Genomic DNA, 22,666 nt, shown 5'->3' with positions numbered 1-22,666 from the left:
CCGCGTCAGTTTGTCCGAGAATCCGTAGTCATGCATAATTTGCCATAGCTTGTCCCGATCGGTTGTGTCGTACGCCGATTTAAAATCGATGAACAAATGATGTGTGGGCACGTTATATTCGCGGCATTTCTGCATAACCTGCCGAGCCGCGAATATCTGATCCGTGGTGGCGCGGGCACCCATAAATCCCGCCTGGTAGTGCCCCACGAACTGCTTCGCAAATGGTGATAGCCGACGGCAAAGTATTTGGGAGAGTACCTTGTAGGCGGCGTTCAACAGAGTGAGTGCCCGGTAATTGCAGCACTCCAGTTTGTCGCCCTTTTTGTAGATGGCACACATAATACCCTCCATCCATTCCTCCGGTACTCGTTCTTCCTTCCAAACCTTGACAATGACTCAGTGCACGGTTCTAGCCAGTGTTTTTTCATCGAATTTCAATAGCTCGCTGCGAAGTTGGTCAACTCCAGCAGCTTTATTGTTTTTCAGCCGACAAATCTCCTCCTCCACCTCCAAAAAATCGAAGGCTGGAATTCTGATGTCTTCTGCTCGTGCACCAAGATCAGTTGCCATACCGTCCTCGCGCTCTACTGCATCGCCGTTTAGATGCTCGTCGAAGTGCTGCCTCCACCTTTCGATCACCTCACACTCGTCAGTAAGGAGGTTGCCGTCCAAGCTCCTGCACATATCGGCTTGCGGCACGAAGCCTTTACGGGAGCTGTTCAGCTTCTCGTAGAACTTCCGAGTGTCGTTAGCTTGGTACAGCTCTTCCATCGCTACGCGATCTCGGTTCTCTTGCTAGCGCTTCTTCCTTCGGAGGACTGAATTTTGGCTGTTCCGTGCCTGTCGGTATCGTTCCACGTTCGCTCTCGTACGGTGTTGCAGCATTCTCGCCCGTGCTGCATTCTTCTTCTCGACCAACCGTTTGCATTCGCCGTCAAACCAGTCATTTCTATGATTCAGGGCCCTTGTACCTAGTAGCGCTACTGCAGTGCTACTTATGGCGGATCGGATGCTCCTCCAGCCATCATCAAAGGTAGCTGCGCCAAGCTGCTCTTCCGTAGGTAGCACTGCCTCCCGCTGCTGCGCTTAATAATAATGTAGTCTTGCCATATTTATAATTTAAACGCATCCATGTTCGAGTTCTGCTGGGCGTCTGGCATTTACTAAGCGGGAAATTCCTTTGTTTGATTTCTTCTGGACATTAGACATTTCACACTCGTTTAAATTGTTCAGTACTTTTTATTACGGTCATGTTCAGTAAATTTGAAAAAATACTGATCATTTTGTAATTTTCTTAAAAACAACTGATGTCGGTTGACTTGACGAGCTCAGCAAAAAACATTACTGACCTTTTCTGTAAACTAAGGTATGTTCTGCACTTTCATGAAGTTTAGTAAATATTTGACGCTAAGCGCTAAGCGGGAAAGCTTTGAAATAAAAATACCGGATTCTATTGCCTTTCTAGCAGAAAAACACGGTTATAGCATATAACGAAGCCCATTTTGGATGTGATTCCGATGTGCTTCAGATAGAAACATATTTTTTTTATTGTGTCCGCAACAGAAGGCATTATTATTGTTAATTTTAATCACCAGGTATGATTATTTAGTATCATCATGGCGGATCGTATCCAGTACTGAAACTGAGCTGTACCCAAAAAAATTAGTACCGTCGTACACAAATTTTGAATAATAATCACTCATTTTCAAAGACGCCTAGTGTTACTCAGTTTTGAGTATTTGTGGAGTTACTCAGTTTAAGAGTTGTTCCACTTTTCACGAAAATGCGTCAAATGTCACTAATTTCAGATTTATTATTTCCGAGCGCGTATATCAAAAAGTCATTGACAGAAATTCGTTTTGCTTACAAACAGCTGCTGCCCAAATTATTGCACCTCGATTTTTTTTTCATAAAAAACACAAATTATTATTTTGATCATACAGCTACTAGCAATATTCATGCATCGGAAAAGTTATTTACCCTCTATGGGGTGACACCCATGAGGAAAATTTTCATACGGTGTCACCCTCAAAAAGGTGACATCCGTGAGAATAAATATCAAATAGGTGATCGTGGCGAAACTCTCGAAAACTATATGATTTTTTTTTCTAAGAATAGAATCTCAACCAATTTTTCCAAAATGGGTTGATTTAATGCAATTGAAAACAAACGTGCTAACTCTCACAATTTTTGACAACAAAATGATTTCATTGCAACCTGGTGGGAGTGACACCCAGGGTGAAAGAGGTGACACCCAAATTTTCCGCCCCGGGTGACACCCGATCAGGCTACGCCACAGTAGAGAACTAATATTTCACAGAGAGGTACTCTGCATTATGAAGAACTATCCTGCAAGAAATTAATGATCCTGGACATCATTTACCCCCCTGACGATAATAGGTAAAACCTGATGATAATAGAGCCTGTTTAATTCAAAAAAATACGATGCGCTTGAAATAGTGTTATGTTTTCTTCTCAGATAGATTAACTTTAATGTTTTTTATACTTTTGTGTCATAAAAAGTCAACTCTTAACAATTGCTATGGAATAAATTAAAGTGGGACTGATATGCATTACAGCGTGTAAAATAACCGAATATCAGTCCCAGTCTTTATGGCCACTAAGACTGAATCAGATTGTTGTTGTCAAACTTGTTTGTTTTGCTGGAAGTGAATCACTTTAAAAGTGTCAAAATTGTTTAACCTCGTGCAAACATCCTCATTAGATCGGATCCGTGCTTGTTAGGCACACACCGATAGTTCCGTTTAAGATTGTCTTGGTTTTAATCTGGCTCTTTCTGATCACTTATAGTTTGTTTTTTCGTGTGGTTTTATTGATAATTTCTTAACAAGGAATAATAAAATGTTGAGGAAAAAAGCACTCAAACCTAGGGGTTTGCGAAATATTTCCAATATTCGATATTACAAGGTATTTATCCTTGCAGGCACCCGTCTACCTATATCACAACTCCTTGACAGGACATCATTGTCGGAGTCAGAGTGACAGATAAACGGTAAATATCAAGATATATCCACCAATATTGTATAGTATTACCGCAATATTTCTCTTAAAAAAACATTGTCTAGCCCCTAGACTCAAACTTTGAATACAAACGTTATTTTTTTATAATATCAATTATGGGACTCGCATGCGATTACTTTTTAGATGGGAAAAATTGACCTGATATTTTTTTAAATTTGCAGAATAAATTCTATTATTCTTCACATTTATTTTAAATAGCATTGAATAGCATTAGCGATGATTCTAGCCGCTGGTGGTCATAATTCTAAATCTATGAAACTGCAAATAGAACTGATATGCGTTTCGCGGCAGTGCATGTGTTCTAAAACTAATCGCAACACTTACTCTGTAAATAGTATCCACGCAGAAATTTGCTCGCAGTGTGTACTTGAGACAAATTTTATTGTTATAGAGTTTGAAGGTTTGTTGTTATTACAATATATTAATATGTTAATTTATTAACATGTTTCCAGTTCTTCAGAAATCAGAAAGGTGTAAGTGGAAGGAGTTTACTTTTAAGCATTTCGGATGAAACGATCACAACACAAGCAAAAATTCAAAAAGGTTTTAGATTTTCATTTGACATCCCTATGTAGCCAAGTATATAGCCGAACTCCCTGAGAGACGTAGTTCTACGTCAAAATTCTTTTGTAATAAATGATTTTTCATATCCTAGATTAACACTTCAAACAGCCAGTAATTCGATATTCTAAGTAAAAGCCACGTTTCAAAAAACATAAATTACCAAGCATATAATAATATGTATAACAACTGGACAACACAAAGAATACTTTTAAGTCGTAAGGAACCATTTAAATATTACATAACGCATAACCCCTGAGCGCGTTATGTATTATTTGCATGTTCCCTAAAGAACCCCTGAAGGCAGAAACTGTTCGAACATTCTACTGGTGTAACGCATTTCGACTATCGATCATCATACCGAAAACCCAGCCATCACAGGCCGAAAACAATTTTTCCGCTGGGAGCACGGTCAATAATAAAAATATGTCTAATTGTTGGTTTCTCTCGCACATTAATGGCTGACAAAAATTCTTTGCATTTTGGTGATAAAGTTAAACGAAAATGCTGAAAAAAGGCATGTAAGTACAGTTAATTGTGTATAAATGTAATTGCGATAGTTTTGAGCTACTGAAAACCCTTTTTTGAGTGTGAAAAGGTGCTTTTTCAAACGGGTCAATTGTTAGCCCTGAGTGACATTTTTCAGGTCTTCTTTTTTTGTTCGATTCATACGGAGGCTTTTCACGAGAAAGATGTATGTGTGAATTACTTTAAAAGTGTGAGTGTTTGTGCAGTGCTTTTGACTTTCTGGCTTCTGGCTGCCTGTGTTGATGTTTTTGGAAGAACAGCTTCGAAACAGTGGAACCGAATGGTGTTTCGTTGTGCGATACACGAACAAGGCTGGATTTCGTTCGAAAAGCTTGTATTGCTGGTTCTCGAGTACAACGCAAAGCCTTCCAGTTATTGGAGCTATCCGGAACAAATATCATTTACTGAATGGACACCAACAAAATCATTTGTTCGCTAGAAGAAATTAACCGCACAAATGTTATGAGTTATGTTTTTGTGACCAGTGTTGAATCATCTCATCAACACATAATTTATCTAATTTTGGGAAACAGCCTTAGGAGTCATTGGCGTAAATAATCGTAAAAAAATCTGAATGCTTTACTTGAGAATTAAACACAACCACAGTAACAAATCGGTTGTGGGATGAAATTATTTCTGCGATAGCAAATGGCCATGCGATTCAAAATGAGGCCAATACACTGGGTGTGATAAAATCCCACATCGTGCGTGCTAAATTAGGCGAACAATTGTAATTAGTAGTTTCTATTGTTACTGGAAAATGTGTTATAACAAATATTCAAGTGTTAAGTATTAGGAAGTTAATCTGAGCTTATATCAGCAGTTGAGCGTGAGAACATCGTAGATATAAAGCTTACGTTTTGCGTAAAACGCAGCACCGTCATTTGGTGCGGCTGAACAACAAAGATGGAAAGAAGTTTGTCTGTCAAAAGCTTGGAAACTCAACCAGCGCTGCCAGTCAGAACAGCAAAGCGAGTAAAAAACTGAAAAATTAGAAAAAAATTAGAATTTATGATTAGTATGTAGCTTTATTCGTGCTAATTATTTTAATGAAAACTGTAATTACACATAAAACATTTTTTTGCTTTGATAGGGTTCTATAAGCTATGTTGCTATGTGTTTAAATAATTTGTTGAACGCTAAAAAAAACTTTTGGAATACAGCCAACCGTCTGGTAACGCTGGATATCCTTTTCGTTAGTGTGTGAGTTGCCCTATGCACTTCCCAAAAACACTACCAACGAGATAGCACTGTGGCAGCTGCTTGCTCACAATAGCACACAGCGAGACCAACAATGAAAAGTCAAAGCATTTCTGTAGGACTGTAGTACAGATTTCGCAGGAGAAATTGAGTAAGTTTTGCAATCAGCAAGAATTTGTGAAACGAAGACACTCGCAATGCTCTCCGCGACTGGTAGTCCTACATGAGCCCAATCCTTATCGATGCAGTAGTTAGCGGTTTTGTTCCACTGCCAAATTATTTTGGAATAAGTTATAATGGTCAGATTTGTTTGTTCAAGTACAAGTGAAAACTAGGTTGGTAAAATGAACCCCGTAAATGAAAAATCAAATGAGGTAAAAGTAGCAACTTCCAGGATATTGATTGCTGTCAGCTATCGTAGCTTCCACTGCTGTTGTTGTCGCTGCTTTCGATGGTCGATTGAGAAAAATGTAACGTGAACATAAAAGTGTGTGCGTATGTCTTTACGAAATGTAGGGTCCTGATAACATTATAAGTAAGCAAGGTACGATGGCTGTTGATATGTGTTGTGAGAGGAATAAAGCTTTTTCGCCATTCCGTGGGCCCACTGCGTTGAAGACAGTCGCGACACGTGCAGAGAGGAGCATCTGACCAACGATGAAATTTCTTTTGCTCATCTGACATCCGATGTCTAATGGTTAGGTTTCGTCGTTCTCGCTCTCTGCTTCACTGACTGACACAGCACACCGACACCTTTTATTGATTGATGTTTTGTCTAAGAACTTTTTAGTTAAAAAGTGAAAGATTGATCATTTATTTAGTAATGAGAAAAAAACTGACTTGATACAACTTTCATGTTTTGAAATTCGATAATTTGAGCTTTGGTTTTAATCAATTTTTAATATGACAATGTTTTTGTTTATAGTCTACGATTGTCAATTATTAGGATTCTCTATTTCTGAGCTGTTGTAAGCTAGGAGAATAAAATTTGAAGTAACATGTTTATAATTTTCAAAGAGGCTTCGCGTGGCTGATTTCATCATATGTGCATCAAACATTCATTCAAGTGCTCTTTCCTTATATGAAAAAAAGAAAATCAAACCGATGCTTTAATTGAAGGTTTTCGCCAGTACGCTTACTTGTTTTTATAGCTTTTCATATTTCGATAGTTGCATATGCCCGGATATCAGGGGATAGGGTACCTGTGCAGTGCACAGGTGGACCCGACGCACCTGAATTTTCAATTATCAATTATTTGGTTAACACATTGTATTCAAGTGATACATTTTTGCAGGCGCATATTAAAATGTTATACTTATTGAATGTAAAACATTTGTAGCGAATTATTTTATTACTTTATGTGGATGAGGTTATTCTTCTTCTGTTGTTTTCAAATAGCACTGCACACAAATTTGGATGAGCAAAGCTAATAAACGAAGTTATCATTATAAAGTTTACGGTTCGCTTTATTTCGACGAGTCCCTTTTTTATATCTTAGTCTGATGTTCGATAGTTGTTGTTTTTTTAACAATCTAAATCTGCATCAGTCAAAATAATATTTTTAGAAGTTTGAAAAAGTGTACATTAGTTTATAATATACAGTAAACTGGAAAAATTCTCCAGCAGCCAATAATCGAGTTTGAAATGATAACAGCATTCAAATATACAAACCAATTCGAGACCTGACTTAGAATTTCTTTATTGATTTTTTCTTACAGCCGCCAGTTGCGCCGAGCTCCGTTAGTTGTCTTCTTTGACACAATTCACCATTAATTGTGAATCACCAATCTTGACCGGTACGGCAGCTCGGATTGGAAATTAATTCGTTCATCATCAATAATTAAATTACGTGTGCGCAGAGAAACTTGCACTGAAATAGTAAGACCTCCGTGAAAAATAAAAAAAAAACAATAATGGGTACCGTAGAATGTCCTGTGTGCACATTGTACCTTCGGGCTGACATGAGCCTTGAGGCACATTTGGAGACGCATCCACCGGACAAGGTTATCAAAGCTTTAGTAGAAATGGTTTCGAAGACAGGTCCCACGCCAGAAGCACCAGAATCATCTCCAGTAGTGAACGCTGCACCAACCAGTGCATTGGAGTTGACCTCGATGCCAGCATGCAGCTCACGTTCGCAGACACCACCGAATGCCCTAATGTATCACTCCAACGGTTATGAACCGTTACATTCGGCCGCTCCTCCACCACCAGCAACACTAGTTACAAATACTGTCCCTACCGCAATAACCGTTGTCAAAGCGTCCGATGTCGGTTATCCAATAAACAACGTAATGATTGTGAAAAGTTGCAGTACGAAATTTCTTCAGCCTGCCGGGAACTCCGGCGGTCTTGCATACGCATCTGGTTCAATAGGAACTGGAAAAGGAATGTTTCTAGAATCCGATCGTGGAGGAACACAAGGAGGTAAAACAGCTTCTATCACCGTACGCCGTCAGCTTGCCTCCTCACTGTACCCTCGCTACACGAATGAGCGATATTCTGGCCCGCCACCACCGTATAGTACGGCAATATCATCTACAGTATCCACTGGTTCTCAGCTGCAACAATCAACGATGACTGGAATTTCCTCAAAATACGAGCAGAGACAACCGTCACCATCTCAATATCAGGCGGCTCCAACGATTGCAGTTACCCAGCAACAACAATTTTATCAGGCTCACCCACCGCCGCCACCTCCGCCGCCACCAGCAATGCTGCAGCAATCTTCGCTTGCAATACATCAGCACCAACAACAGTACCAAACCCCTTCAACCAGTGGAATTAAAAACACTAACTTCCTGCAGGCTCAGTACACAGAAAAAGAAGATGGCAATTTTGTGGTAACCGAGAATCCCAAAAAAGTTGTAGAATATACGGAGAACGACGAGGGTGATTTCATGGTAATTGAAAAAATTATCAAATCTTCACCAAGAGTTGTTCAAATCTCCGAGGATGATCATTCTATAACAAAATCAGAAACAAGGACCGAATCTAATGAACAAGAGGTACAACCGGATGAAGAAGCCGGGGAAGGCCAGTCTGAATTCGAAATGGATATTGAAGAGGATGAGCTTTACGAGGAAAAAGCAAAAGAAGATTCCCTTCAGCAACTGGCAAACACTATTGAGATAGTAGAAAACGATGATGGATCTTTTAACGATAATCGTGGATCACACAATATGAAAGAAATGCCAAAGCCGATACTGATCGGTGGTAATGAGGAAAATAGTGGCAAAAAATGCAACAGGTTTAATTTTATCGTGGAATCGTATAGTTCAGGCGATGCGGGTCATTCCTCTAACGGGGCATACACGCCTAAAAAGAAACCTGCTAGTGGACTAAAAGTATTGAGTAATGTGAAAGTAACCACTGATTTATCTCAAGGCATCAAAGATATTATTCTCAACTTAAATAGCAAAAACAAATCCGCCAATGTTCCTGGAAGCACTAGTGGTAACTCCAACAATGCAAACGAAATAGGGGCATCTATCATTTCCGGGGTTAAACAAGCAGCTGTTGTTAACAACAATTGTCAGAATGAGCTTATCATTAACACTGGTAGCAACATGCCACCGATCGATCTCAATAATGTGAAAGATATCGAAATCATTAACGAAGACGAGGAGGACGTTCGTTCCGGTGAAGAAGAAGAATGTTATGTTGGATCGATGGAAGTCAAAGCAAGCATTTCCGACATAGTTCAAACTAATCAAGAATCGCAGGAATCGTTAGCATCATCGCAATCTACATCTTGTGTTTCACGCACCACACCAACACCGTCGGTAATTACTAGTGTAATCCGAATGACACCTCATACATCTCCGGTAGTTACTGCTCCAACTCCGCCGCCATCATTAACTCAAACAGTTGAAACCTGTAGCGTGCAATCTACTGAACCATCGAGTTCACAAGCTTCCACTTCAGTTCCAGCTACTGTTGAGTCCTCAGCAGGTACTGATTATAAATTAGCAGGACTGTCAGAGGCAATTAAGAAAATTTCGGCATTACAAACAGGAAAGAAAAATTGTTCTGCAGGGCCTATTTTTAACAAGCAGCCGAAAAAGTTAACGGTCAAACTAAAAACACCTCTTCCCCCGGTACCACCTGCAACCCCGCCTTTGAGCGTGGCGGAGAAAAACACGAACAACAACGGCACTTTATCAGTCGTTCCAAAAGTTGAACGTACCATTAACGACGACAAAGAATGTCAAGAACAGGAGCCTACGTGTTCATCAACTACATCTACAACATTTGCAAGTCATCAAAGCGAAGCCATCGATGAACTGTCCTCGCTCATGGTACGAGACAACCTCCAAAGTCCTAAAGCTGCACATAAATTAGAGCTTCAGGTCAGTACATAAAGTGTTTAGCCTATTTAATCTGTTTGAATATTTCTTTTTTTTAGGACTCATTGCCGTCACAAAATTTGATTCCGCTGAGAGAAGAAGCAACTGATTTGACTACAGAAACCATTACAACTACAACATTAATCACTACAAAGGTCGAAAAGGATGCCAAACTATCGGAAACCATCATTTTTACACAATCTTCCATGCACTGCAGCAGCAGCAGCAGCCACAGTGGACCCCCTTCAAATGAGAGCGTGTACGACGAGTGCGAACAAAAAGATGCTATTCTTCCATCGGAACAACAGGAGATTGTTCCATCTGCCATCGCGTCGGTTGAGTGCTACAAAATTACATTCATCGATGATGATGCTGCAGAACCCCCAGTCAGTCAATCGAAATCTGAAACTGGTAATGTCGCCGTCGGTGCACATGAAACAGTTGCTACGAATTCGGAATGTAACGACGAAAATCAAGAAAATAAACCTAAACTAGAGATAGATGTGAAAGAAGATATCGCCGGAAGTAGTTCCCAGCTTAACGACGATTATTTATCATCTGGGTCTTCTAGTGACTCTGCGCACGAAGATGAAGGAGAAAAATTAAGAGTGAAATCCTCCGATGCTGTACAACAACCAGTGTCAATACTGAAAAAATGTATTAAAATAGAAAAGGTGGATAAAGGAACCCTAGATGAGTTAATGGGTTGCGCTACTATTTCATCCGCAAAGAGTTGCGGTAGTGCACACTACCAGAAAGATCAAAAAGATTTACTCGAGGCTGGTCCTTCGAGTGCCTCCACTAGCACAACTGATGGTAACGGTAATGTTCGATCAGGAAATGTTGGACCTACATTTTTAGAATACTGCGCCGAATATGACGATTATGTTCCGGTTGCCGGATACGGAATGCCCCAAGAGCAAATCCCATTATCTTGGGTACAAAAGTTCAGCCCACAATATGCTCCTTTTGAAGACCAGAATTCTTACATGGACTTGGATATGTGTAGTAACAAAACTAATTCCAACAGCGTCGGCGAGAACAGTGCTACCAGTGCAAGTGGCAGCGGAAGCCTGGGAAGTCGAGTAGACAATAGCATGGATCGAGCACCATCGGCGGAAAGTTTGAATATCCGAACCGACGAAAAAATGCCTGCCAAAGGTGAAATATCTGAACAAGAAAGTAATGGAGATATGGAGTTGTCGTGGAATAGAGTAAGTGTACACCCGGTATGATGTCAAGATAGAATATCTGAGCGTTTTTTCTATTTTCTTCTAGTTATATCCGGTTCACGAGAACATTCCGATTTATCCTAGCTCTTACGACATGTCGACGGCTCAGGAGTGTTGGAACTTGACTAATCGTGGAAACACCAGTGGCGGTGGTCACAGCAGCAACAGCAGTAACGGAAACAATAATACTACCAACGCCGTGACTACGGGAGGACCATCTAGCGCCAGTGTTCTAAACGGGGCACAACAGGATCGCGGTGAAGCGTGCTATCCGTATCATCATCCTGCCATAGAGAATCCCTCCCACGGGTTGAATTTGTAAGTGTTTTTCTACATTCCGGTTTTATTGACTTTTTGATTTTTTTTTTTTTTAATTAAGTTTCAATGCAAAATTGAGAACACCCCTTGAGCTTGCACTTGATTGGTTACTAATTATCACAAAAACAAACGGAAAGTGTGAAATTTCACGGAATGATAATGATAGAGCAAACCATTTGACTTACTTAAGGGGCCATCCACATACCACGTGGACAGCTTGGGGGGGGGGTCCACGGTCCTTACAAAAAAATATGGGGATTTGTCCACTGGGGGTAATTATCGTTAAAAATCTGTCCATGTGGTATGTGGATGGCCCCTAATGTCTTTTCAATAGATTATGATTCAATGATATTTTTGGATGACCGGATTTATGAAAGTGAATCGATCAGTCCATATTTTCAATTATTTAGTTAGTACCCAAATTAACAGTATTAATTACAATAGTACAAGTCGTATCATGACGACACCAACACCAACCCAGCTCATCGATCTAGAGGAGGATTACGGAGCATCCGTCGATCTCGCATCGGCGAGATGATACTTAAGCTCCGAAAGGACGCCAAAAACAGAGGAGATGAGGGGTGCGACGTTGCAAAAACTAAAGAGAAGTGCGGCGTGGAAGTGGCCACTGAGTCAATCCGCCTCCGAAAGGGCCCACTAGTATCGACAGTTGCGAACTTGGCCCAAAATACAGCCAAACTCATGGTTTGCTTCAGGTGCTTAACCCTCTAGTGCCCAGTGCCGCTTTAGACGGTCTTCAGTTACACCTTTAAAAATGTTCATAAAGATTCATGGTGATTTTTTCGAAGCCCTCCGAAAAATGAACTTGGGCACTATAGAGGTTAAGTCGTGGGCCTGCGAGTGGCCCGGCAGGAGTCAATTGTACAGGCGTTGTCGTGGTGCCAGCTATAAAGCGAAAGACTGCTAGGAGCCTCCCAAGTGCTTGGCATGTTCCGGAAATCGAAGGATACGCGGTTACTAAGGTGAACAGAGTGTCCGCCACGTTGGTCTATCGACCTCATAATCATGGAGCTAACGAGCCTAACGCCGTTGGTAGTGGCGGGAGACTTCAACGCTTGAGTTCTTGCGTGGGGAAGTCGCTACACGAACCAGATGAGTCAGATCTTGTTGGAAGCTTTGGCAAAGCTCATTCTAGATTTGGTCAACGCTGAGACCATAAGTATATCCAGTAGAAATGGTGCGGAGTCTCACGTCCGACGTTCCAGTATCTCAAACACAGCCCAGGGATGGTCGGCCAACCTACCGAACATCCAATCCATGAGCGACGACAGCCGTGTAGAGGTTGAGGAGGAAGCAAGGGTTACGAATGAGACACTCATCGTGATCGCCAATTCTTTGAAGGTGAGCATGGTACTGGAACTGGATGGAATCTCGCCAGATATATGGGTATAAGGGCCTACATGTAATACTGGACAGTGCGGGCAAGGTGCTTGAGAGGATTATCCTCAACAGACTGGTGATGTACACGGAGTATGTAAACGGTCTAGTAATTAGTTCGGATTCCTGAAGGTCAGATTCACTCTGGATGCTATTCTTTTCGTCATAATACGGCGATGGCAGCACTCCAACGTAAGAGACGGGACATCCGCTATTACACAATCGTCAAACTTGACGTGAAAAATCGTTCACAAGCGCCAGCTAGGACTCCATTGCGCTTGCGCTGTACAAGATTTTGAAAAAGTATTTCCAGAATTGAGTACTAATCTACAACACGGATGAGGGTTAAAAAGTGCGTCCCAATCACCGCAGGAGTACCACAAGGTTCCATCCTGGGTTCGTTATGTAGAATATCACATATGACGGAGTCACAGACAAACAGATGTACCACTTCGTAGAAAAATCCTGAAAATCTTCGTCCTTTTTCGAAACGTTACTCTGATGCGCTATCATTTGAGCTTATTGCCTACTAACTTATTTTCATGAAACAGTTTTTGTCTTTGCTAATGGGTGTGCACGCTTACATGAATCAACACCAGCGGCATTACTGACGGCAAAGCAAAATTTCAAAATAATTGTTTTTTTTTCTGGTCGATGAAATCGTCATCGAGTGGCACGTCTGTTTGTCTGTGACGGAGTGTTGGAGCTGAAGTTCCCTGCAGGGGTTGTGATCGTCGGCTTTGCGGACGACATAATGCTCGAGGTCTACGGCGAGTTGATCAAAGAGGTCGAGTTGACGGCCGCGCACTGTATACGCTATGTCGAGGACTGGATGCACTCCAGAAAACTGGAGTAAGCGCACCATAAGACAGGTCATGGTTGTGAACGACAATAAATCAGAGCAACAGAATCGGAGATTACATCATTACCTCAAAGTGATCTTTGAAACTCTTGGTGGTTATAATTGACGACAAACTTACGCTCAAGAGCCACGTTAACTATGTCTGTAAGAGGGTCTCAACGGCTATTGCAGCTCTATCTCGAATGATGTCGAATAGCTCAGCGGTGTACGGTAGCAAGCGGAGACTTATTGCCAGCGTGATTTCGTTCTTGCTTAGGTATGGTGGCTAGTGTGGTTCAATGTGCTAGGTACTAATCATAGCAAGTACCTACAGGCTCATGTGCCTGAGGGTTGCGAGTGCGTATCGTACAGTGTCGTACGACGCAATCTGCATCTTGTCCGGTATGATACCTATCAGCATGGCCATTAGGGAGTTATTAGGGAGAGTTATGTAGAATGCTTTGATCAACATGACACAAGGAGCATACGAGGTACCAGAAGGTCATACTCGAAGATCAGATGGCAGCGGAAATAGTACAGTTCTGCGAAGGGTAGATGAACGCACCGACCCATTTCGGAAGTATCCGGATGATTAGGGAGGCGCCATGGAGAAATGAATTTCTAACTGATGAAGGCTCTGTCAGGCCATTGACTGCTTCAGGCAGTATCTACTAGAGATGCACCGAATAATAGGGCGGGGAAAGTTATTTTTGAAAATTGCCGAATATTCGGATTATCGAATAATGATTTAAACTAGACCTTGTTTAAGGTAATCCACTCTAATTGATGAGTAATTTGGTTTTTAATTTTTCTCATTTAAATATCATGTTCTGTTGAATATTCGGCCGTCTGTCCGGCCGAATATTCGGCTGAACAGACGGCCGAATATTCGGCTGAACAGACGGCCGAATATTCAACGAAACATGATGATAAGATGAGAAAAATTAAAAACAAAATTATTCTTGACTTAATGTGACTTACCCTAGACAAGCTCAAGTTAAGACCATTATTCTGTAAACTGAAAATTCGGTACTTTCCACAACAAAACTTTTTCCCAGCCCTATTATTCGGTGCAACGCTATAGTATCTACACAGGTTCGGGCACGTGGGATCCTGTATGTGTCCCGAGTGCGTGATAAGGAGGAGACCGCCTAGCATGTCTTCTTCGTATGCCTTCGCTTTGCACGCTCAAGAAGCGACATGATGGTAAAGAGCGGGCCAGACACTACGGACAACTTAGTTCGGAACATGTGCAAAGATCCGGACATATGGAGTGCGGTTCGTGCAGTCGCCTTTCCGATTGTCCTGGAGATACGTGTGCTGCGGGTCAACCACCAACACTCCAGTAGTAGCTAACTGCCAGTCATCAGGTGGTTAACTATGGGGTATAAGAGTAAAAAGGGAGTTATAAACTTAACTGTTGTTCCGGAAAGATAAGGGCTGGAAACCAGAGGGGTTTTTAGTGAGTTCAGTTAAATTTAACTTAGTTCTGACTGTATATATGGTTGCTACTCCGTGATGGGTCCAAGCCACTGACGATGCCCTTTTTTTCCTGTGTGGACTCATCACTACGACCAGAAAAATTGATCTTTTGTGATATTGCCCGTGTGTTTTGTTGTATCCGCACCTCTGTTATTAGCAATATCACTATTGGAAGTAGGTGATATGAATATTATAATCCGTGCTTTTGTGTATGCCCTTCATTTTTACGCCTACTATTCCGAGCCTCGCTGCCTCCGGCCAATACTATCGCCAATTACAATTTCCTGTAGAGGTTTCAACTGGATGGACCTCTGACCAGTTTTATTGTGAGAGGGGTTTAATACCAGAGGTTTTTGTCGAGGTTCAACGTGAAGAAAGGGCTAATGAGGAGCTTGAGAATAAACCCATGCTTAAGACCGATGACATCGAACGGCCCTGATTCTATTTAGATTCGAACCAACGACCACCCGCTTGTCAAAGCAGACTCTGTGAACTTGCAGCTACGAAGCTCCCAAGATGCACAATACATTCCACTAATAAAATTGATTTCGGTTTAAAAACACCAACAACCATACAAAAAAAAATTACAGCTGAGTGTAACTTGGCTTGTTCGCTTTTAAACTGCGGAATCGGTGTTAGCACCTCCAGTAGCAAAACGAATTCGACATAAAATTACAATTGTATATATTTTCCGTTTTTATGTTTTCTTTTACCAATCTAATAGAAAATATTTCGTTGCAGTCAATTTTCTCACCAGTACGAGCAACATCGGAGCGACGTGGCCAACGAAGAAGATAAGGACGACAAGTCGAAAATTTTTCTGGACTATGGAGGAGCTGGTAACAGCGGGTTAAGCTACCACGGATTGGGAGCAGGAAATAGTAGTGGCTCGATTTTACACGACGAGGCAAATCGCAAGTTGGCCAAAATTCGTACGTACCGTTGTACTGAGTGTCCAAAATCATTTGCTCTGTTGAAGCAGCGACGGGCACATATGTTGTCCGAGCATGAGATCGATTGCAAAAGAGAAGTTTTAGGTGCAAGTACTAGTGCTGCATGCAATAGTAATACCACTAGCATACCATCGACCGTTACTTCCGGATCAGCTTTGAGTCTGTTCGCTGGTAATGCAGGTGAAGGTTCTAGTACGGCATTGCTAGCTAAAAAGATCAAACTCGAGCCACTACCAATGCTAATGAGCTACAGTTCCTTGAAACAGGAGCTCGAATTGAAACGAGAAGGAGGAGTAGCTGATGGAGAAATCCCAGGTCCTAGTGGGATGGCGTCTGGGTCCAGAAATAGTGGAGTTTTGACAAGTGGTGAAGTTCGTCGAAGACGATCGTACGTGTGCGGTACATGCAAGCAGGTCTTTGCTAGGTTTAAACTTTTTAATGTTCATTTAATGACTCATCCCGCCGAATGTTATACATGTGGTAAAAGCTTCCGACACTGGCCAAACTTTGCTCTTCACATCAAGCGACATCTGGGCATAAAAGATCATCAATGTCGACTGTGCGGCAAAAAGTTCGTAATCAAACAGAAGCTTGATGAGCATATGCGAGTACATACCGGAAAAGCCCCGCTTAAATGTCCAGATTGTGATCAACATTTCCGACGGTTCTCGAACTTGGCTCAACATCGAAACAGACACCACCTCAATAAGGTTCCTTCCGAAAAAGATTTTGTATGTCATTGCGGTGAAGTCTTCCAATCGAAGGCCAAAATGGAGTGGCATAAAGAAATCCACGAGAATAGACCTAAGAGCTGTCCGTTTTGTCGGGAGAAGTTCATCCACAAGAATAGTTTAACTCGACATATTCGCTTGTCTCACACAGAGAAATATGTGAAATTAGAAATCGAAACCGAAACATGTACCATTTGTCAGCAGCCGTACATCAAAACGAGTATGAAACGCCACATGGAAACACACACCGAAGAACGAATGGCTTATTCCTGTGCAATATGCAACAAGCTGTTTACCACAAACTGGAATCTGAAACAGCATCAGTGGACGCACGCCAATCCGACGCTAAAACCGTTCCAATGCAACATGTGCTCCAGTGGATTTGTACGTGAGGCGGACTACATTACCCACATGAATGCTCACAAGTCGATTCGGCCGTACACCTGCAATCATTGCGGTTGTCAGTTCATCCGTAAGTATAACTGGATCCGACACACTCGTGAACACGAGTCAGACAAAAAGTACACTTGTGAAATCTGCGGCCGTAAGTTCCATCGGAAATATTATTTGAAGGAGCACAAGCGCATCCACACTGGCGAGCGGCCGTTCTCCTGCAACATCTGCGGCAAAACATCATCAACCAAAACTAACCACAACAAGCATATTAAGATTCACCATGCGCGTGATCCACTGACGGCGGAGAATTAAGTGGTTGGGATTTTCTTTGTTTATTTATCATGGCTAACAAAAAAGGTTGACATCTGGCTCACTTTCTCGGTGCCAGTTCCCGACAGGAAAGTAGCATAGTGGAAAAAGGCCGTACTAGCTATTATGCCTAGCGAATGGGCGAAATTACCTACATGACAGGTTTTATCGGACATTATCTCCGATATCGCGAAGGGAATAAATTTTCGGATTGCAAAAGCTACACAAGAGACCACTTCGTTTTATTACATGGAATAAATTTTAGCTTATATAAGTTTTTGCACATGTTTCTGTTACTAAAGCAAAAATTAACTAATAAAAGCTTCACTTATATAAATTTTCAAAATTTTAGAACTATTGTTGCTCTCATTTATACCGCAGCCAGATGTCAGTCAATATTTGTAGAAACAAAAAATTCAAAATTATCCACAAAATTCCAAAATCAAAAAAAGTAATAAGCAAACGTCAAATATAAGTAGACAAACAAATAGTAGAGCCTAAATTTATTTATTTTAGTTATGGTTTTTTTTATGTCGTACTATAAATAGTCCCAGATGGAAGCGTAAAGAAACAAGTTTGAGTGTGTCAAGTCCACAAAACTATACAAAGAACTGATTCATTCATTTTTCAACAAACAGACTAATGGCTAACGTGCGTAAACATAGTCCAATTATTTCTAACACTTAATAGAATGAGCAGATAGCGAGCTTCATTGGAAGCGCAGCAAATCGTGTCAAGAGAATGTTCTGGTTAAATTAATTTTAACTCACAGCAACCCTATAATCTTGTATGAAGGCAAGCAGGATGAATTATTACAACAAGCATAAGCTAAGATAAGTAAAGCTAAATGAAAGGCAACAAAAGTAATATTAAAATAATATTAAGTGCAATAGTTAGGGAACAGTTTTAAAAAAATTTCTATCCTAGGTACACTTTTTAAACTAATTGCCAATTTGGAAGTAGTCGTTTCTTTAAACTTTCCTGAAAGTTTTCCTTCGTGGAACTTTTGCATAATTTTTCGATGATTTTTGCTCGCTATCAGCCTGTGGCAAACTGTAAATACTTGCATAAGCTCCATTTGTTCTGTTTTTCTTCATTACCTTGTATTTGTTAAGAACGTCCTTAGTTCAATTGTAAAACTACTGAATTTGCTCATCGATGCACACAATCCATACCCACAATTATAATAATAGAAAAAAAAAGAATAATTGATCAGCCTCACCTACTGCATTGTGCTCCAGTTGATCATTCGTCAGACTATCAAAAGAGGCAACCACATTGATTTATGCTGCGGATACCTCCCGCCCGAATTAAAAAATGACTGATCTTCATAAGCAACCACTTTTCTCACCAATTTGCCTCATTCATTCGAAGGTCTTATTATTTTGTTGTAACTAAATAGTATCGATTGTAATAAACTAGAACACCTAAACTCTAAAAAACAAATTGAAATAAAGCAAAAAAAAAACTGAAATAATTCGTAATTATAGGTGTAATACAGACAGAAATAAAAACAAAAAAAATCTTTGCAAACCAACAAATACTATAAAACTACGGTAGCGTTTAATGATCATGCGTAACTTAACTCTCAACCAGAGTGTGGCAAATATTGATAGAGAAGCTGAAAACCACATTGCAGCAGAACACGGTTACTATTGTCCCGGAAATTGTACAGAAACCACTTCGGGCGGCCGAAATTCAACACGAAAGTGGACTCGCGAATTCACACATGACTCTACCAATTGCAAACATGTATTCGGGAATTTCACAAAATTAACCACAATCTCCTAATTGAAGCAGATCATATTTTTGACCGGGCAGATAGTATTTTTGGCTGTAATAAAATTACAACAGTTTGAAAGAAAAATCAAAGTACATTTTAGACAAAAAAAAGAGTGCGTTTCAGTATAACGTTTTCTGTTTGTTTCGGGAAGAGATAGAATAATGAAAAATGCATAATAAACAGAACGTGAAAATACATTCAGCAACATAAATCATGGTGATTATCGAATTAAAAGTAATAAAATTATAAAAAAATAAGGATATACAGTCATGGAGAAAATAATAAATACACTTGCAGTTTTGGTTAATTTTCCATATTTTAGGCACTGATTTTAGTTGTTATATGATGTTATGTTACATCATTACGATCTGCAGACACTCTCTTTCAGAGAGGAACAGAGAAATAACTGGAATTTTTCTGTGTCGGTGATTCCGAAAATTTTTTGCGTGAGTTAGTGCTTTTTAAGGTGGCGAAAAAAATAAATACACTATTGAAATATATATACAAAACATTCCAAATAAGCTTTATTTATCTACATATCGTTAGCAAAGTGACCTTTTGCGTTACAAAACTCACTTTCAATGTTTTGTGGCTTGTCCTTTGTTTTGTAAAACCATATTCAATCTACGTGGTATGATTACCACCAGTTTTTCACGAGTAGAAGCTGGGCTAGCATTTCACGCTGCCTGTACGTCGTTCCATAAGTCTGTTTCATTCTTTAGATGATGGTTTGCAACGTAGAACTTAACAATCTTCCATAGATTTTTGATACGGATAAAGTTAGGAGACTATGCTGGCCAATCCAACAATTTTATATTTTCCTCTGAAAACCATCTTCAAGTTTTCAATGCTGTATGTTTAGGATCGTTACCCTCCAACGGAGAGGCATGTTTTCTCTGGCATACGGAAGCATCATGCTACTTAAAATATCTACATAGTCATTAGTATTCATTGTCTACGTCATAAAATGAATGGGTTCCACACCAGCATCAGAAAACAGCACCACACCATTTTGTGGTCACTTCCAAATTTGACTATTTTCTTGGTTAAATGTGCGTTGAAGGCAATATTTACCGGTCTTCCCACCAGCTGCTGACCGTTTGGACCAAAAAGGTTAAATTTCGACTCATCCTACCAAGACACGATGTGCCATTTAGTTGCCCCCTAGTCTAAGAACTTTTTAGAAAATTCAGTTCTTGCCAAAATGTGTCGTTTTTGAAGTAGAGTTAAGTTTCCTATGTACCTTGGTGGTCCATTTTGCTTCCGTATACCAAAGAAAATATGCCACTTTGCTGGATCTTTAGGCAGTATAACAATCCTAAACATACAGTATTGAAAACACGAAGATGATTTTCAAACGAAAATATAAAATTATTAGTTTGGCCAGCGCAGTCTCTTAATTTAAATTCGTTTAGAAATTCTATGGAAAATTGTGAAAGTCTGGGTTGCAAAGCATTTTCTAAAACATGAAACAGACTTATGGAACGTCGTACAGGCAGCGGGAATTGCAAGTCCAGCTTCTACTCGTGAAAAACTGGTGGTAATCATACCCGAAGATTGAATATGGTTTTACAAAACAAAGGACAAGCCACAACATATTGAAAGCGAGTTTTGTAACACAAAAGGTCACTTTGCTAACGATATGTAGATAAATAAAGCTTATTTGGAATGTTATGTATATATATTTCAATAGTGTATTTATTTTTTTCGCCACCTTAAAAAGCACTAACTCACACAAAAAAAATTTCGAAATCACCGACACAGAAAAATTTCAGTTATTTCTCCGTTCCTCTGAAAAAGAGTGTCTGCAGATCGTAATGATGTAACATAACATCATATAACAAATAAAACCAGTGCCCAAAATATGGAAAATTACCTAAAACTGCCAGTGTATTTATTATTTTCTCCATGACTGTATAATTATAAAATGATGACAAGCCCCAATCTATTTTTTTCCATTATTCTAAGTGTCGAGGAACTTTGCAAAATCATATCTGTTGTGCTTGTACAATAAATGTACTAAACTAACGAAATGTGCTTAATTCAAATCGTTTGGCAGTGCGACAAGAAATTGCACAACCTTATCTTACCAAGCCGTGGTGTGGCCTTCGCTGTACGCAAGAGTCGTCTCCATGCCACTCGGTCCATGGCTGCAGTTCGCCAGCTCTGCAGCCTGCGTAGGGTCCGTATTTCGTCTTCCATCTGATCGATCCACCAATACCGGTCTGATCCAGCGTCTTGTTAATGGTTAACTTGGTGCGGCGATAAATTCTACCTAAGTATACACGATTTTCTGCCATAATGCGCCAATGAATTACCCTGCTGGTATCGTTGTCGGCAGTTACATGAACTCATCGATCAACTCGATTTTATTACCACCAACTTGATCTCTAGGTGGGAGGTTAGCACTGTCTTCTCGTGAACCCCTTCCTTTCATGTACTTCGTGACCAGTCCGATCCGTCTGGCTTAGGCCTTTAAACCGATGTCCGTCTCCGCCATCTTCACAAAGGCTCTTGCTACAATGTCGATATTGTCGGCGAAGCTAAACAGTTGAACCTTTTGAATATCGTGCTACTCGTGTTAATCCCCGCTCTTCTTAATCACACCTTTCAGGGCAATATTAAGCAGTAGGCACGAGAGACCATCACCTTGCCTCGAACCTCTTAGAGTTTCTAAAGGGCTCGAGAGTGCCCCAGGTACTCAAGCTACACACATAACTCAATTCATCGTCGCTTTGACCAACCGCGTTAGTTTATCCGGAAATCCGTAGTCGTATGCCAATTTGAAATCGATGAATAAATGGTATTGTATTCGCGGCATTCCTGCATAACCTGCCGAACCGCGAATATCTGTCCCGTGGTGTCGCGGGCACCTATGAGCCCTGCCTGGCAGTGCCCCACGAACTGCTTCGCGCAAATGGTGATAGTCGACGGCAGAGTATTTGGGAGAGTACCTTGTTTGCGGCGTTCAGCAGAGTGATTGCCCGGTAATTGCAGCACTCCAGCTTGTCGCCCTTTCTGTAGATGGGACACACAATACCTTCATCCACTTCTCCGGTACTCGTTATTCCTCCCAAATCTTGACAACGACCCAGTGCACGGCTCTAGCCAATTTTTCTCCAACGTATTTAAACAGCTCGCTTAAAAGGTAGTCCACTCCAGCAGGTTAAGTGATTTTCAGCCGGCCAATCCTTCTCCACTTCCAGGAGACCAGGGGCTAAAATCCTGTTGTCTTCTACTCGTACACCAAGATCAGTTGCCATACCGTTCTCGCGCTCTACTGCATCCCTGTTTAGATGCTCATCGAAGTGCTGCTTTCACCTTTCGAACACCTCACATTTCGTAAGGAGGTTGCCGTTTAAGCTCCTGCACATAACGACTTGCGGCACGTAGCCTTGACGGGAGCTGTTCAGCTTCTCGTAGAACTTCCGAGTGTCGTTAACTTGGTACAGCCTTTCCATCGCTACGCGGTCTCGGTCCTCTTGCTAGCGCTTCTTCTTTTTGGCTGTTTCGTGCCTGTCGGAGAAGAACCTGCCGTCGATT

At 40.8% G+C, this 22,666-nt stretch overlaps 1 protein-coding gene across 1 annotated transcript; it reads left to right on the top strand.

Moving 5' to 3' along the window:
* The first annotated feature begins 3,989 nt into the window (after nucleotides 1-3,989).
* On the top strand, nucleotides 3,990-19,334 carry LOC129726382 (uncharacterized). Its single transcript, XM_055683005.1, has 5 exons — nucleotides 3,990-4,124; nucleotides 7,050-9,683; nucleotides 9,740-10,894; nucleotides 10,959-11,230; nucleotides 15,693-19,334. The coding sequence occupies exons 2-5, from the start codon at nucleotides 7,245-7,247 to the stop codon at nucleotides 17,341-17,343; spliced, it is 5,517 nt and encodes a 1,838-aa protein (XP_055538980.1). The 5' UTR covers nucleotides 3,990-4,124; nucleotides 7,050-7,244; the 3' UTR covers nucleotides 17,344-19,334.
* Nucleotides 19,335-22,666: the final 3,332 nt, after the last annotated feature.

Source organism: Wyeomyia smithii, chromosome 1 (genome assembly GCF_029784165.1).
Source record: "Wyeomyia smithii strain HCP4-BCI-WySm-NY-G18 chromosome 1, ASM2978416v1, whole genome shotgun sequence".
In the NCBI taxonomy this organism is placed as follows: domain Eukaryota; kingdom Metazoa; phylum Arthropoda; class Insecta; order Diptera; family Culicidae; genus Wyeomyia; species Wyeomyia smithii.
This window is presented reverse-complemented; position numbering and strand designations above follow the sequence as displayed.

Coding starts and splice junctions, on each gene's coding strand:
- LOC129726382 (XM_055683005.1), top strand. CDS start 7,245: ATGGGTACCGTAGAATGTCCTGTGTGCACATTGTACCTTCGGGCTGAC. Junction 9,684..9,739: donor CACATAAATTAGAGCTTCAG/GTCAGTACATAA, acceptor TCTTTTTTTTAG/GACTCATTGCCGTCACAAAA. Junction 11,231..15,692: donor CCCTCCCACGGGTTGAATTT/GTAAGTGTTTTT, acceptor ATTTCGTTGCAG/TCAATTTTCTCACCAGTACG.